The sequence below is a fragment of the Spermophilus citellus genome (assembly GCF_964194105.1).
Source record: "Spermophilus citellus genome assembly, chromosome: 18".
Lineage (NCBI taxonomy): Eukaryota > Metazoa > Chordata > Mammalia > Rodentia > Sciuridae > Spermophilus > Spermophilus citellus.
Window position 1 is genome coordinate 15,451,823 of NC_138200.1, and position 16,237 is coordinate 15,468,059.

The 16,237-nt window shown below is 53.7% G+C and overlaps 1 protein-coding gene across 4 annotated transcripts in view; it reads right to left on the reverse strand.

Annotated features, from left to right (window-relative positions):
- RYR1 (ryanodine receptor 1) overlaps window positions 1–16,237 on the reverse strand; it is a 112,452-nt gene that overhangs the window by 67,439 nt on the left and 28,776 nt on the right. For all 4 annotated transcript variants that reach the window (XM_081274775.1, XM_081274773.1, XM_081274774.1 and 1 more), the window contains exons 28-42: window positions 14,778–15,172; window positions 13,756–13,888; window positions 12,931–13,091; window positions 12,414–12,579; window positions 10,389–10,475; window positions 10,032–10,258; window positions 7,968–8,580; window positions 6,140–6,409; window positions 5,620–5,820; window positions 5,166–5,277; window positions 3,229–3,372; window positions 1,794–2,067; window positions 827–941; window positions 611–743; window positions 156–250 (exon numbers count right to left, since the gene is read on the reverse strand). In XM_081274775.1, the coding sequence (XP_081130901.1) occupies window positions 156–250; window positions 611–743; window positions 827–941; window positions 1,794–2,067; window positions 3,229–3,372; window positions 5,166–5,277; window positions 5,620–5,820; window positions 6,140–6,409; window positions 7,968–8,580; window positions 10,032–10,258; window positions 10,389–10,475; window positions 12,414–12,579; window positions 12,931–13,091; window positions 13,756–13,888; window positions 14,778–15,172 (3,126 nt within the window). The remainder of the gene's footprint in view (window positions 1–155; window positions 251–610; window positions 744–826; window positions 942–1,793; window positions 2,068–3,228; window positions 3,373–5,165; window positions 5,278–5,619; window positions 5,821–6,139; window positions 6,410–7,967; window positions 8,581–10,031; window positions 10,259–10,388; window positions 10,476–12,413; window positions 12,580–12,930; window positions 13,092–13,755; window positions 13,889–14,777; window positions 15,173–16,237) is intronic.

Consider the following 16,237-nt stretch of genomic DNA (forward strand, 5'->3'; position numbering starts at 1 on the left):
TGTGCTGCAGCCCCGCAGCCCCCAGCAGTGACCACGGGTGCTGTTCTCTCCCTGGAAGTTATTCCTGTCTGATTCAGCCATGGATAGTCTAGAATGTTCCCCGCGGGGGCCCATAACCAGCAGCTGTCCCACGCTGCCCGGCCTCCCCTCTGCACCTTTTCCAGGTCCTGCTCCTGCAACGCCAAGGCCAGTTCATTGTTGTCAATGACGGAGGCGGCGGCCACGTCGAGGGGCGTGGAGCCCTGCATGCCTGTGGAGCGAGAAGTGGTGAGAACACTCTCAGAGGTACGCGGCCGCCTGTCTCACTCCTGAGTGTGTCACTCCTCCTTTCCCAGGCGGGACCAGAGGCCTTGTCTCATCTGTGGTTCCCCGTCCCAGCCCTGGCCACTCTGGCAGTTGCTGTCTAAGCTGGGACCGTCTTCCTTGATGCACCGTGAGCCCAGGGAAGGCCATGCAGGGCTGCCTGGGTCACTATGTGTCCCTGCCCTACTCATCACAGGGAGGGTTGAGAGTGTGTTTGTTGAATGACTGAGTGAGTGTGTGAGCTGGCAGAGGGGCAGCCCGGATGGGTTCTGGGGGCGGGTCCTTCCTTGGCCCAGGGGTCTCTCACCCAGGCCAATGCCGCTGTTCTCCAGCAGGTAGCTCAGGTGGTCGAACATGGAGCGCTGGTTCTGCCGGCTGATGCGGCAGAAGTAGCAGAGGAAGCGGCAGCAGCTTGTCACCATCTTGGGGAAGCGGATCTCCTGGGGCAGGCAGGTGGGCTGTGGTCAGTGCCTGCCTTCTGCGGCCCCCACCCCTCAGCTTTCCAGCCCAGCCAGGCCCTTACCTTGGACTCACCACCCCCAAGGACGTTCACCATGACCTCCATCACCGTCTCGTGCATGCCCAGGGCCCTCATCAGGTTCGGGTGTTGGTAGAAGACTTTGTTATTCATGATGTTCCTGTGGACGGATCAGAGTGCACGGAGTCACCAAGGGCTGAGTCACCGAGTCTAGGCAGAGCCACTGCCACCAACATGGTATCAGTCAGCACCTACTGGCCTCTGGCTCTGTGCCCAGCACTGCCCACCCCCTCCAGATCTGCTCCTGTTCATTCTTACGTCCTCTTTAGGAGGCAGGAACTGTGTCCCTATTTCACATGTGAGGAAACTGAGGCGCGTGTCCAGGGTGGGCTCTCCCAGAGTGGAGTTTTTTTTGAACCAAGGATTAAACCCAGGGGTGCTTAACCACTGAACCACATCCCCAGCCCTTTTTTAATATTTTATTTTGAGACAAGGTCTTGCTGAGTTGCTTAGGGACTTGCTGAGGCTGGATTTGAACTTGCGATCCTCCTGCCTCAGCATGGAGGGATCACAGGCCTGAGCCACCTCACGGGACTTCAGAGAGCAGACCTCTGTCGCGTTGCCCACTGTGTTCCTAACGCCTGGGAAGGGCCCAGACACGGCGAGTGCTAGATAAGACTTTCTGAGTGGAGGAATGAGACTCTGCAACACTCAGTGCCCAACACCACGCCACGATCTGCAGCAGCAGCACGAGCCCCCGAAGCCACACCACCTCTCAAGGGGGTAGGTGTGGCCCTTCCCTATGTCACAGATAAGGAAACCGAAGCTCCAGATGGCAGACCTTGTGCCCAGAGTCACGTGATGGGGGGGCTGTTCCCGGGGTGGGTGGACAGGCGGGACGCTGAGGCAAGGCGACCTCGCTGTACCTACAGACTCTCCCAGGGGGCCTGGCTGGAGAAGGAGGCTCCCCCACCTCCAGGGAAAGGTGCCCAGCACGGTCGGGGTGCCTCACCCAATGCTCTGGATCATGAGGTTCTCCTCCTGGGGGCCCATCTGCACGATGAGCAGCGAGCGGATCTGGCCGAGGCACTCCAGCAGGCTCATGGTGTCCTCCACAGAGGACGGAGAGATGGTGTAGGCCCGGGGCAGGGCCCGCAGCAGCTCGCCCAGCCCATCGTACTGCCGGTGCAGGAGGCTGAACATGGCCCGGACCAGCTCGGGGCTCTGCACAAAGTCCTCCTGGGCCCAGCGCACCACCATGTGGGACACCAGCTCTTGCAGGGACCCTGGGAAGTGGAGACAAGCACCCGAATGCTGTACCAGGGCCTGGGGCCAGGACGGGCAGGAGAGGCCCCTCTTCCCAGAGGCTTCTCCATTGCTAACAGTCCCCTTCTTCCACCTGCCAGGAGCATGTCACCAATGTCACCACGTCCTGGCACTGAAGCGAGGTGTCTGTTCAGGACCTGTGATGTGTGGTCCCACTTCCTTCCCCTGGCCCTATCTGATCTGGCCCTGTGATTTCCGTGCCCTCGGGGCTCACCACGGGCCCCTGGTTCCCTCTGCTCCAGCCACACAGCCTCTAACTGCACCAAGCTCGCCCCTGCCCCAGAGCCTTGGCACTGGCCGTTCCCTCTGTGCCAGTCATCCTTCCCCAGGTCCTCCCGTGCCCTGCTCCCTCACATGGGCCCCTCCATCTTCAGCCTCTCCTGCCTCTCAGATTGATTTGCGTTCCTAGTCTTGATGACCACCTGACACCGATACATCCCTATCTGTCTGTCATAATACTCTAAACCCCCTGGGGACTGGGACTCTGACTTCCTCCCCACCGCCCAGCCCTGCTGACAGTGCCTGGCCCAGAGCTGATCCAAAAGAGTTTCTTAAATGTCATAGGATAATGTGTGGTGACACACGCCTGTAATCCCAGCGGCTTGGGAGGCTGAGACAGGAGGATCGCGAGTTCAAAGCCAGCCTCAGCAACAGCGAGGTGCTAAGCAACTCAGTGAGACCCTCTCTCTAAATAAAATGCAAAATAGGGCTGGGTGTGTGCTCATTAGATGTGGCTGATTCACAGCTCGCATAACGGTGCCTTGGTTCAACATGTATCCTAACAGCTTTTCTGATTCCCTCACCAGGGAAATCATCTCACCACAAGAGGAAGGAAAATCAAAAGCCACAGGGACACAGAAGCCTAGTGGCTACCATCCCAAGGCTGGCGCAGCCTCTGCTCTGGCCGGCTGTCCCTCTGTCCCTCGCACTGGGCAACACCCAGGGGCAGGCCGCAGCCCCCACAGTCAGCCACAGCTCCAGCTGACAGCCGCTCCCACCCAGCCCTTCCTGTCTCGCTCCTGCCCATCCTGGCCTCCTGCATCCCCCTATGCCCTGCAAGGAGACAGGATCCCATGCACAGGGCTGCCGCCACTCCCGCCCCCTCTGTCCCTCATCCTCACGAGGTTTATGCTCCTCCGGCGGCTCCTCCTCGGATTTTTCTTCCTTCTTCTTCACCAGCCGCACCTTCTCCAACAGGCTCATGAGGCGGCTGCCCAGGGTGGTCTCTTCCTCTGGTTCCTCCTCCTCCCCTTCCAGCTGAATTCCTGAATGTGCACAACAGGGGAGGGAATGTCCCTCAGCGGCTTGCTTGGGCCCTTTGTCACTGATCCACCCACTGGGCCACTCATCTCTTCCTCTGCAGCACTCGGGAGTTTCCCATTTACTTCTTAATATATTCATTTATTGACTTTGTGAAGCATTTGCCATCTAAATTGGCTGTGGCAAATATGTTCAAAGAACTAAAAATGTCTGAAGAACTAAAGGGATACGCGATGACAGTAACCCACCCAGTAGGGTACTAACCAAGAGCTAAATAACATTTAAAAAGAAACATGAAGAAATTTTGGAGTTGAAAACTACACTAACTTCACAATTATACTTCAATTAAAGCGTTTTAATTTAAAAAAGAAAAAATGGAAAGTGCAATAACTAAAATTTTTAAAATCACTAGAGAGGCTGGTGGTGGTGGTGGTGGTGCACACCCCAAATCCCAGTGGCTTGGGAGGCTGAGGCAGGAGGATGGAGAGTTCAAAGGCAGCCTCAGCAACTCAGCAAGCCCCTAGCAACTCAGCGAGACCCTGTCTCTAAATAAAATATTAGAAAGGGCTGGGGATGTGGCTCAGTGGTAAAGTGCCCCTGGGTTCAATCCTCAGTAGCAAAAAAAGAAAAAAAAAACACTAGAGAGGTTCAACAGCTTATTTGAACTGTTAGGAGAAAGAAGCTATGGAGTTGAAGGTAGGACATAGAGAGTCTCCAGTCTAAAGAATAGAAAAATCAAAGAACCTCAGAGACCTGTGGGCCATCCTCAAGTTTGTCAGTATACTCATGGTGAGAGTTCCAGAAGGAGAGGAGAGAAAGAGGCAAAAAAATATTTGAGGGCTGGGGTTGTGGCTCAGCAGTAGAGCGCTCGCCTAGCACGTGCGAGGCCCTGGGTTCCATCCTTAGCACCATATAAAATTAAATAAATAAAATAAAGATATTGCATCCAACTACAACTAAAAAAAAATATTTTTTAAAAAATATTTGAGGGCTGGGGATGTGGCTCAAGAGGTAGCGCGCTCGCCTGGCATGCGTGCGGCCCGGGTTCGATCCTCAGCACCACATACCAACAAAGATGTTGTGTCCGCCAAGAACTAAAAAATAAATATTAAAAATTCTCTCTCTCTTACTCTCTCTCCTCTCTCACTCTCTCTTTAAAAAAAAATGTTCCTTCTGTTTTAAAAAAAATATTTGATATTTGAAGAAATAATTGCATAAAACTTTCCCATTGTGATGAAATATATTAGTCTCTACATCCAAGAAATTCAACAAACTTCAAATGGGATAAACTCAGAATGACACGTCACACCTAGACATGTCATAAGCAAACTGTTGAAACGCAAAGACAAAGAGAAAATCTTGACTATGAGCCAGAGAAAAATAACTCATCATGTTCAAGAGAATCTCAATAAGATAATGTGCTGCTTTATCATCAGAATAACAGAGGTTGTCCGTCTGTCCCTCCAGCCAGCTCTCCATCCACTCTCAATCAGCCCTCCATCTATTTTGCTAGCCAGCCAGCCATCTCTTCACCCGTTTATTCATCCCCCCATCCCTCTATCCACCAGTTCACACTCCCGTCTACTCACCACCTATTCATCCTCATCCCCGTTCACCCAGATACTCACATAAGCACACCCTCCACGCATGGCCGGTCTGCTCCCCCGTACATTCATGCATTCATGCAACCCATAGTTATCTAACACCAACTCATCTGAGGTCAAGAAATCTTAGAGAAACTTCAGGAGAAGTCTCAAGAGAAAGCCTGGGGAAAGGGCTCCCTGTCCTCTCTCCTCACCGCAGTGTGCCAGCAGGTCTTGATGGAAGTCAAGCAGATCCTGTCGGATCTCTTCAGGGAGGGGACAATCTTCCTCGTCTGCACCATCTTTGAACTGCAGTAGCATGTTGATCTAGGGGAAGGTCAAAGGTCAGAAGGAGAGGTCAGAGACCGCAGAGGAAGAACTCTGAGGTCAAGGGTCAAAGATTCCATTCTAAGTCCCTGTCCAAGATAATGAGCCAAAGCGTGAGTTGGTGAAGAACAGCTGGGAGACTAGGGCCAGGGGTCTGGAAGGGGTCAGGGTAGTCAGGTGACTCCCAGGTCAGGCTGGTTCACAGAGGGATAAAGAGAAAAACATCAATAGGTTCAGAGGTCAAGCACCAGTTTTGAGATTGAGGAACATCGTGGTCCGTGAGGGGAGAGGTCAGGGTTGGGGGTTAGACAGTAAGACAGAGGACGTCAGGGGGCAGAGGACCTGCTCCTGGGGTGGGGAGCGGAACTCGCGGGTCCGCCTTGCAGTCTCGGCGGCAGTCATGGTGAAGGCCTTCATGAGGTGGCCATAGCGGTCCCGCTGGTTGGCCTGGAGCTTGTCCACGTAGCGCTCTGCAAAGGCCGCCAGGGACTCCACGCGGTGCTGCAGCTCTTGGTCACAGAAATACTCCAGGAGGTGGCACATCTGGGGGAGGACAGTCATGAGATCATCGGGACTTCCTGAAACTTTTGTTGCTTCTTCCCCGTTCCCTGACCCTGCCACGGTCCCTGACCCTGCCACGGTCCAGCCACCACCATCTCCTGCTCGGGTCTGAAGCCAGCCTCCTCTGTGGTCTCCTCTCACGTGGCACGAGAGAGATCATTCCAGGCCAGCACCCCACCACACCGCTTTCTGCAGGTGCAAAGTCCCCCAGTGCCTTGGGACACAGTGCAGACTCGTGCTCCTCCAGACCCTGGATCTTCCATCCAGGCAGATGGAGGCGGGAGACGGACGAGCAGCCCACCTGTAACTTCACGGATTCCGGCAGCTTCATCTGCAGCAGGCCCTCCTCCAGGTCTTCCTCCTTCTCCCCCTCTGCTGCCTCGTCTTCCTCTTTTTCCTCATCTTCCTTCTCCTGTGCATCTTCCTCCTCATCCTCCTCCTTCTCCTCCTCATCCTCCTCTTCCTCCTCCTCTTCCTCCTCCTCCTCCTCCTCTTCCTCCTCAGTGAACACTTCAGGCTCAATCATCTTCAAGATCTGCTTCACATCCTCATCGCTGAAGACTCCCATCACCTGCAGGACAAATTCTGAGTTCTTCACTATGGCCTGAAAGGCCTCCATGACCAGTCCCCAGCCTCGCTCCACAGCCCTGCTCCCCAGCCCCGCTCCTCCTGCCATATGCCAGGTTCTTTCTCACATGGCTGATGTGATTCATCCCATAGAAGGAAATGGCCTCCCTCCTTGCCATTGACCTCACTGAATTCCTCCAGTTCACACCTGTGCCTCGCCCACATGGCCCAGACCACATCAGCAAACGTGAGCACCTCTCCCTTCACAGTTCAGTGTCCTTTCTCCCAAGCCTGAACACATGTGGCTCTGGGGCACCCTACACCTGACACAGGCCCACACAGCTCCCAGAACATGCCACATCACTCTCAGTCAACTCCATAAAGATGCTTCTAGACTGAAGTATGGAAGGAAAGATAGAAGGTAGATTAAAGGGAAGAAGAACGGTGAGAGAGAAGGGGGGAGAGAGGGAGGACGGGGTGGCTGGTGGGTGAATGGACAGCTTGAATAGCAGAGGTCTGGAGGGGAGATGAGGGAGTGGATCGTGATGGAGAGATGAAGGGGATGGTGTAGGCAGAGAGGGTGGGAGGGTGGGTGACAGTAAAAATGATGCACAGGTGAGCAGGTAGGTGGACAGGATGGTAGATGCAGGAGCAAGTCAACCAAGGCACGGGGAAACAGTGCAAATCGCTGTGGGAGCAGGCGGGCTAGATGGGTGGCCTTATGTGTGGATGGAGGAGGCTTGTGCACGAAAAGTTGGATGGATGGCTACTTGGATGAACAGTTCTGTGAGTTTAGGAGTAAAGTAGTACATGAAATAAAACCTGAATAGAGGGATGGAGAATGGTGGATGGACAGGTAGGTGAATTGGTGTAGATGGCTGGATGTATTTATGAGTACATGGATGGGTGGGTTTACATACATAAGGATGAACAGGTGCAGAGATGAATGGAAAGGTAGAGGAAAGGTGGAGGATGGATGGACCTGTGAGTGGGCATATAGCTGGATACACAGGTGAAGGGAAGCTGATGTTGGATATATGAAAGGAAACATATATTAATAATAAATGGGCAGATAAGTGGATGGTGAAGGGACAGATGTGTGAATGAAGGGAAGGAAGGATGAGCGAACACTGAAAGCTGGAGAGGTGGATACGTGGATGGATGGATGGATGGATGGATGGATATATGGTGGAGAAGAAAGGAAAGACAGATGGACTTTGTGTGGGAAGATGAGGGCATATGAATGAATGGATGGATGAGAGGATAGAAAGGTGAGCGGAGGGTGGATGGATTGATGGATGGATAAATGACAGTTGGGTGGAGGAATGGGAAGAAGAAAGGTGAATAAACAGATGAACAGAAGACAGATGAGTGGATGGTAGGTAAAGTGCGTGGCGGATGGGTAGGTGACGGCAGGCTAAGCTGAAAGGTGGGTGGAGGTACAGACGGAGAGACCAAAGGGTGGGAACTGATTATCGGATACATGCATACATGGGAGGAAACTGATTATCGGATGGATGGGTTATTTTCAAAGTGAAGAATGGGGGGAAGGAAGCCATTACCAGCAGAGTGGACACGAGCTTGAGCACGGGCACGAACTGGAACTCCACCGAGCCCCCGACGGGGTCGCGTGCGTGCTGCCCTCCATCGCGCACAGCCTCCCCCAGCATTCTCAGCGCCTTGTCCCGCAGGGCCTCCAGGGGGATGGCGGGGCTGAGGCGGGCGGGGGCTTCGGTGACCCCAGCAGCTGGCAGGGCCGCCACAAAACAAGGCGGGGAGAAATGGTGCGGGGGCCTTAGGGAGGTCGTGACTCCAACCCCAGGCAGTCCGTGGCGCCGGGGACCATCTTCTGCGCTCCTCCCAGGTGGGAAGAGCGTGATGGCGCGGGTCTCAGGCGTCAGAGGCACGATGTATTCAGAAAGCATGGAGCGCCGGCTGCGGCAGGCACTTTCCAAGTGGATGCTGATGAGGAGGTCATAGTAGCCCGCGCGCAGAGGACCAGGCAGGTGAGCATCCTCCAGCGCGTGCAGCAGCTGCGCCTGGTCCACGTGGCTGCACAGAGCATGCGCGACGCGGTTGTTGCCCAGGGCGCACACAGCGCGGTACAGGGAGAGGGTGTGCGAGTGGAAGCGCTGCAGGTCCAGGCGCTCGGACAGCTCCAGGATGTCCATGCACCTGCGGGAGACGGGAGGGCCACAGACAGGGACAGAACCACAGAGGAGGTGGCAGACAGACACAGACCAGAGAGAGAGGCAGAGATGCTTTAGCAGTAAATCCCCGTGTCCTGCAGGTCAAGGCTCCATGGGGGCTTTGGAGCAAAGTCTAGGAGTTTTCCAATAGTCTTGGGAGTTCCTAAGGGGTCTGGGACACCCTGGGAGGTCTAAGACTCTAAGTTTTCTGAGAATCCAGAGAGGTTCTGGTGACCCTCAAATGTATCTGGGATCCCTAAATTGGCAAGGTCAAGTCCCCTGGTTATGTTTAAGTGCCACTAGAATGTTAATTAACTTCACCACAGCTGGATACCTGTGGTACACGGGAAGTGCTCAATAAATATTTGGTAAATGAATAAATGGGAAGGGGGCCTGGGGATGGATCTGAGTCCCTCTGGGCAAGTCTGGGCACAACTGAGTTATATATGAGCATCACTAGAATGTCGCTGGGTGTGAGAGTCTTGGTGTCATCAGCCTAGAATGCTGCCGATCCACATGCCAGAGATATTTGTCAAATGATGAATTAAGGAAGGAATGAATCATGTCAGAAGCCTCCTGGGGTGAGGCTGGGATCCCTGGCTATGCTCAGAGTCCTTAAGAATGTTTCTAGCCAGGAGCAGCGGTGCAGGTCTGTAATCCCAGTGATTCAGGAGGCTGAGGCAGGAGGATTGCAAGTCTGAGGCTAGTCTGGGCAACTTAGTGAAACCCTATCTCAAAATAAAAATAAAAAGAACTGAGGATGGGGCTGGGGTTGTGATTCAGTGGCAGAGCACTTGCCTAGCACATGTGAGGCACTGGGTTCGATTCTCAGCACCACATAAAATAAATAAAAGTCCATTGACAACTAAGAAAATATTTTTTAAAATAACTGAGGATGTAGCTCAGGCGAAGCACCTCCTGGGTTCAATCAATCCCCAGCATATCTCTCTCTCTCTCTCTCTCTCTCTCTCTCTCACACACACACCCCATTCCTGGCATTTGTGTGAACACATCTGTAGTCCTGGGTGTGTCTGGGTCCCTAGAATGGTTTTAGATCTCTGTGGGACGGGTCTAAAGTCTCCCTGGGTGTGGCCAGAGGTCGTGGGGTAAGTCGGGCATCTCTGAGTAATGTCCAGTTCTTCTGGGTTGGTCTGGGCTTCCTGTGATAGCTCTGGGGTCCTGTAGTATGGGTCTAGATTCCCTGGGTGGGAGGTGGTCCCCCGAGGTGAGTCTGTGGCTCACAGAATGGGTCCAGGGCTCATAAGGCAGGTCTGGAGCCTCCCGGAGTGTTATCGGTAAGCCTGAGCTGAGTCCGATCCCCCTGCGTGGATGGTCTGGAGCCCCAGAGAAGTGGTAGGAGGAGGCACTGAGCTGGGTCCAGACCCCAGAGGGCTGGCAGCACCTGCCCTGTCCCTGTGCCACCAGCCAGGCCCTGACCTGTTCTCCTCAGGGATGTGGAGAGCCATCATGGTCAGCGGCTCCTGGCACTGCACAGCCCAGCCCAGCCGCTCGCCGGCGCGCCGCATCCCCACCTGCAGGAAGTGGTTGGGCATGCGGCTCCAGGATACGGGCATGAGCATCTGCACCTCCAGCCGCGGCGGGCACTGGGGGGCTGGATTCTTGCGCTCACTCAGGAACATGGCGGCTGACAGTGGCATGATGTTCTGGGGGTACAGAGGCATGCCTGGGTCAGGGTTCCCAGCCCTCCCCAGCCCTCCACCCTACCTCCAGGTGTCCTCCCCACACACCCCACCTCAGCCTGCCCCACAAGTGCCCCCACTCCTGCACTGTCACCTTCTGCTTTCCCAGCTCGAACTGGACCACATTCTGATGGGTGGGCAGGACAAAGACAGCAGGAAATAGCTTCGTGTTGGGCTCCACCTGGCAGGGGATCAGGGGACAAGGTGAGGGCCAGGAATGGGTTGGCCATGTGGAATCTGGACCTCAAATGCTGGGGCCAAGACTGCACAGCCACGCGTGGACATCTGGAGGCTCCCCGGTGGCTCTGAGGTCACCCCTGGGACACACCAGCCAACCTCTTCCAGCTCCCCGGGGCTACCTGTCACCTGCATCTTGGTGCACATCAGGCCCCTCCAGGAATGCCTTCCCAGTTTCTCTCTGAGTTTTTCTCCCGAAAAACCCCACCCCCATCCCCAAACAATACCATCTGTGGAACAGTCTTGCCAAAGCCAAACCTGGATCTAACTGCATCCCTAGACCCAACCCCCAGTTTACAGGAAATACAGGGAACAGGGGAGAATGTTCTAATGAAACCACAGGGACTGGGTCAGTGTGCCCCGATGTTAATGTGCACGCGAAACTCCTGGGCTCTCCATGAAATGCAGATTCCGATTCAGCGTGTCTGGGGAGGGGCCTGAGAGTCTGCATATCCAACAAGCTCCCAGTGATGCTGGTCCTGCCTGTCCAGGGACCACACTGGGGGGAGCACAAACAGCCCAATTCCTTCAACCATGCACTTCAAAGGGGAGCAGGTGTGGAAGAGGAAACCAGTGTACAAAAAGAAACCCACGGGACTTGGCAACCAATTAAAATACACTGGGCTGGGGCTGTAGTTCAGAGGTAGAGCACTTTCCTGGCATGTGTGAGGCACTGGGTTCGATCCTCAGCACCGCACAAAAATAAATAAATAAAGGTATTGTGTCCATCTACAACTAAAAAACATTTTAAAATATATGATCTTAGCTGAGCATGGTGGCGCACGCCTGTAATCCCAGTGGCTCAGGAGGCTGAGGCAGGAGGATAGCGAGTTCAAAGCCAGCCTTAGCCATGGCGAGATGCTAAGCAACTCAGTGAGACCCTGTCTCTAAATAAAATACAAAATAGGGCTGGGGATGTGGCTCAGTGGTTGAGTGCCCCTGAATTCAATTCCTGGCACCAAATTAAAATATATAAATGTGTGTGTGTGTGTGTGTGTGTGTGTGTGTGTGTATAAAATCTTAGATTCCAGTTCAAACAAAGAAGTGGCAAAAAAAAAAAAAAGACATTTTTGAGGTAACCAGAGAAATTTGAACATGGACTGGACATTTGATGGCGGTTAGAAACTCCTGGTTTGGGGTTTGGTGGTGATAGTGGTATTGTGGTTATGCATTTTAAAAATAATCCTTATCTTTTAAAGATACGTGCTGAAAAGAGATGAAATTATGTGATGTCTGCAGTTTCCCTCAGAATCCTCCTGTGGGTGTGGAGGAAGTAGGCGTAAAGATGAAGCGAGATTGGCCGTGAGGGGGTGGGAGCTGAGCTGTGTGCCAGGGACCTGGCGGTTCGCTGTGCTGTTCCATTTTTGTATATTTCTGAAATTCTCCATTTAACATAAAGTTTTACAAAGCCCACCTTAGCTGAATTAATGGATAGATAGGCGGATAAGTATGTGGTCAAGGCAGTGCAGTAAACATTCATGATCATTTCTGCTGGTGGCTCTGTGGACAGTTCCTGCAGTCCCTTCAGGGTTTCTGTGGGCTTAGAGTATGAGCATACTTTTTTGCATAATAAAATATTAAAAAGAAAAAGCCCACATTAGGATTCTGGCCCTTCCTCAGGTCCTCCCTGATGGGTGAAAAGGTGGTGACTGGTGTCACCCATGAGGGAATATGGTCCTATCTCCAAGGAAAAGGTTGTACTCTGTCTCCTCCATTCTGGGCCTTGGTTCAACTAGGTGTTCTCTCGGGGCTTCCTGAGGACAGATTAGGAGCTGGTTTTGTCCCATCTCTGTGGGGTCTGGCCTCAGGGACATACTGAAGGGTGGTCCTGGGATGCTGGAATGGGAGGGACTATGGCCAAGTTGCTGAGGGTTGGACTCACCTGGAAGAAGGTGTTGCTCTCTTTGCCATTGGCTGTGAAGGTCATTAAGCCAGTGGCCAAGTCCACCAGGCAGCCAATGACCAGGTCCGTATGGCTGATCCGGCCCTGCTGCCCGGGGCTCACAAAGTCCCCGCCCCACACCATGTAGCAGTTGCTGCACTTGAGGCTGGAGGAGACAGGAGCGGTCACTGCAGGGGTCCTCAGCCCAGGAGCTCCCTGAGCTCCCCAAATGCCATAACCTATAGCCCCGACCCCAAATGCCCATCCCCTGCAGACAGGCCTTGGGCCTCTCAGAGCTAGAATTCTTAGGGCTGTTGGGGCTTCCTGGAAGGAGGAGGAAGAGAAGGGAGGCTTCTGAGCTGGGTGCCCAGACTCCACAGCTTCCTCTTGCTAGGGGAGGCCCTCAGGTCCCACAGCCAGGCAGCCCCAGAGCTGGCCACAAGAACTCTGGCTCCCCCCTGCCTGTTCCCACTCCCACACGACCTCCCGCACCCACTGTACCCCACCATGCTGACACCTGCTGTGCACGTTGCCTTGTTCATCCCCCATCGTCACCGTCACGGCCCGGACCTTGCTGAGGTCGAAGTTCATGTCGTGCTGATGGTAGTCAGGGGTGACCCAGCCCACCCATACGCAGCTGGGCTCCTGACCAGCGAAGACTCTCACAGAGTAGTAGTACTGGGGACACAAAGAGGGGACCAGAGATCAGGCAGGGTGACAGCATTCCCTGAGCTCTGCTTTGATCTCCTTGGATTCTCAGGGGCCTCTAGGAGTTTAAGAAGTTGCCAGATTCCAGATCTCCTGCATCTGTGTCTCTCTGTTTCTGTGGCTACAGATTTGGAAATCCCTTGGGAATATTTTGTGATATCCCCAAATTCGGGTCCCTCCCTGGTTACAGCAAAAGAATACATGGCCCCCGGCAGCACTTCTTTCTCATAACAGATTCCATATTTGGAGGACCCCCAAACTATATTGACATGAATTGCATATTTTTATTCTCAGGAATATTTTAGGGTGGTTATCAAATATGGCTATTGTGTTTATGTGGGCAATTCCAAATGTTGGGGTCCACAGTCATATTGGTTTACCCTCTGGATTTTGGGGTGCTGGGAGTTAGAGCATTGTGTCTGATAACTTCACTCTGCTCCCTGCCATTTTCAGGCCACAAGGTGTGTGGATAGAGGGGGTTTGAAGGATTCAATCATGTGTGCTGTATTTTGTGTGTGTCTAGTACATACTGGGGTATCCCCAGATATGAGAATTGCAACACTAAGTTTGGAAACTAGGAGTTTCCATGCTATCTGCAGAGGGGACCCCAAAGTAGAGGGTTCCTGGTTCACACCGTAGTGGTGTTGAGGATGATCTCAGGGTCATCGCGGTCATCAGCAGGCACCACGTCTCGTGGGAGTCGGGGCAGAGGGGGCGTGGCCGGTGGTTGGGTCATCATGGCGGCCTTCTTGGCCTTGAATAAGAACCTGGTGGTGGGAGGAGAGGAGGCCATGAGAACCAGCTCTCAAGTCCAGCCCCCACCTTCCCACCACAAAAATCCTTCCCCCCACATCCATCTTAACCACTTGCTGCTTGGGATACCCAAAGCCTCACCCCTAGAGGGCTGGAGGCCCCACTGCTCTCCATTCTGGAGGTGCTGCCCACTGCTTATAGTGTCCTGTCACCTCCATTTCTGGGAACATGAAGGTCCCCTTTGGGACGTACAATGGTCCCCCTCAATTAGCATTCATTTGTGTTTGGCATAGGCGTGGCACTGTCTTATATGCCGCAAGGCATGAGGAACCCCTGGAGCCCCAGCAGCAGCACCCCCAAACTGTGATAACCAACAATGCTCTGTCATTTCCCCACACCCCCCAAGGGTCAGAACTACCTCCCATTGAAAACCGCTGCCACACAGGAGAAATGGAGGTTTCCTTTCAACTCAATATTTTCTGAGGGTCTCCCTGGAAGTTAGTGTTTTGGGGGTACACTTGAGACACAGAAAGGGTCCCAACTTAGATTTGGGTTGGTGTCCACTGAGAGTGTGGTAAACTCTGGAGCAGTGGAAACTCTCCCAAGACCCTGGATTCCCCAGTGTTCATGGCTAAGGAAGCCCTTGGGTGAAGCACTTTGGGGCCCACTTTGGGGCTCAGGGAGAGGAGAAGTCTGCACATCATGCTGTAGGGCTTCTCGATTTCACATTCTCAGGGAGATTAGAGCATCCCTGGAAAATCACGGGGACCCCGGAACGTGTTAGGATCCCTCAGTGTTCTGACGGCACTTGGCATACAAGAGGTCACTCTGGAAAACACTGGGGTTCTCAAGTTGGGAATCCCCAGACGAACCCCAAGCCCACCCTGCCCGGGCTCCACTCACCCTCTCTTCTTGTTCTTCTCTGTGGTAGCGTCTTTCTCATTCTCTGCCCTGGCGGGCTGGGCCTCTCCCCCGGGCTGGGAGGTGCCCCCAGGGGTCCCCTCCTTGGTACTTCCTTCCTTGCCCCCTTCAGCCTCCCCCCAGCGACCGGCTGATCGGCGCAGGTTTTCGTAGTCAGGGTCAGGTTCCGCTGCCCGGGCCTCGTCCTCCGCAGGGGGCTGCAGACCAGGGGGTGCCAAGGGGGTGGCCCCTGCCGTGCAGCGGAAGTGCTGGTAGAACTGAACGGGAAGGCTCAGCCGCAGGAAGAGCATCTCCACCAGACTGTTCTGGGAGCCCCAGGTGCGGTGGGTCAGGCGCAGGCAGGGAGGTGTATCCACAGTGCCGTCCATGCGGGCCACCTGGGGGGGGGCAGGAAGCACTGAGACAGGCCACTTATCCTATACCTGTGACCTGCAGAGCCACAGTTAGGCCTTAGAGGCCTTGTGTAAGAATTATCTAAAGACACCCCTCCTCTGGGCTGATGAAGCTCACTGAAGGGCACAAAAGTTGCCCTTGGGTTGCTTTCAACCAATCCTCTGTCACCTTTGCTGGGTACCTTGAAGAGTGGCAGCCCAGTCATACCCTGGAGTCACTTGGGAGAACCTTCAAAACCAAGTAGTTCATCCATCTACTCATCCCACAAATATTTACTGAGCATTACTGTGTGCCAGGCCTGTTCTAGGTGCAAGGAATACATTAGCACATAGAATAAAACTCTGCCTCCTGGGCTCTTGGGAGAGCGCTGGGGGAGAACAACTCGAAAAGGTCAGAATTTTGTAAAGAGTCCCCAGGTAAATTTTTGTTTATTTTGGTAACACTCAGAACAATGTGTGTGTGTATTAAGTGTGTGGTATGAGTTCTCAAGCCAACACTCCTGTGTGCCTAACACCAGGTCAGAACAGAACATGATCAAAGTCCCCAGGAGTCCCTCAGGGGCCTCTTGGAGTCACTACCCTCTTAAAGATAGTAAGGGGTTCTGATGTGCCTGACTAAGGGGCAGGAGGCCACAGAGGGACAGAGGCCTGTCCTAGGTGGTCAAGCTGAACTCACAGAGGTTTTCCAGAGACTCCATAAACCACAGAGGCAGAGTGGACCTCCTCAAGACCAGCTGCAGACTTAGACTTCTGTGTTCCTTGGCAGCCAGTGAACTGACCCCAGAACTGTGCCTACAAGACTCCCTGTTCTGGGCTGGGCTGTGGCTCAGAGGGAGAGCACTTGCTTAACACAGGTGAGGCCCTGGGTTCCATCCTCAGTACCACAGAAAAATAAATAAAATAAAGCTCTTTGTCCATGTACAACTAAAAATATTTAAAAAATAGATTCCCTGTGGGCTGGGGCTGTAGCCCAGCAGAGGAGCGCTTGCTTAGCACGTGTAAGGCATTGGGTTCAATCCCCAGCACCACATAAAATACATAAAGGTCTTT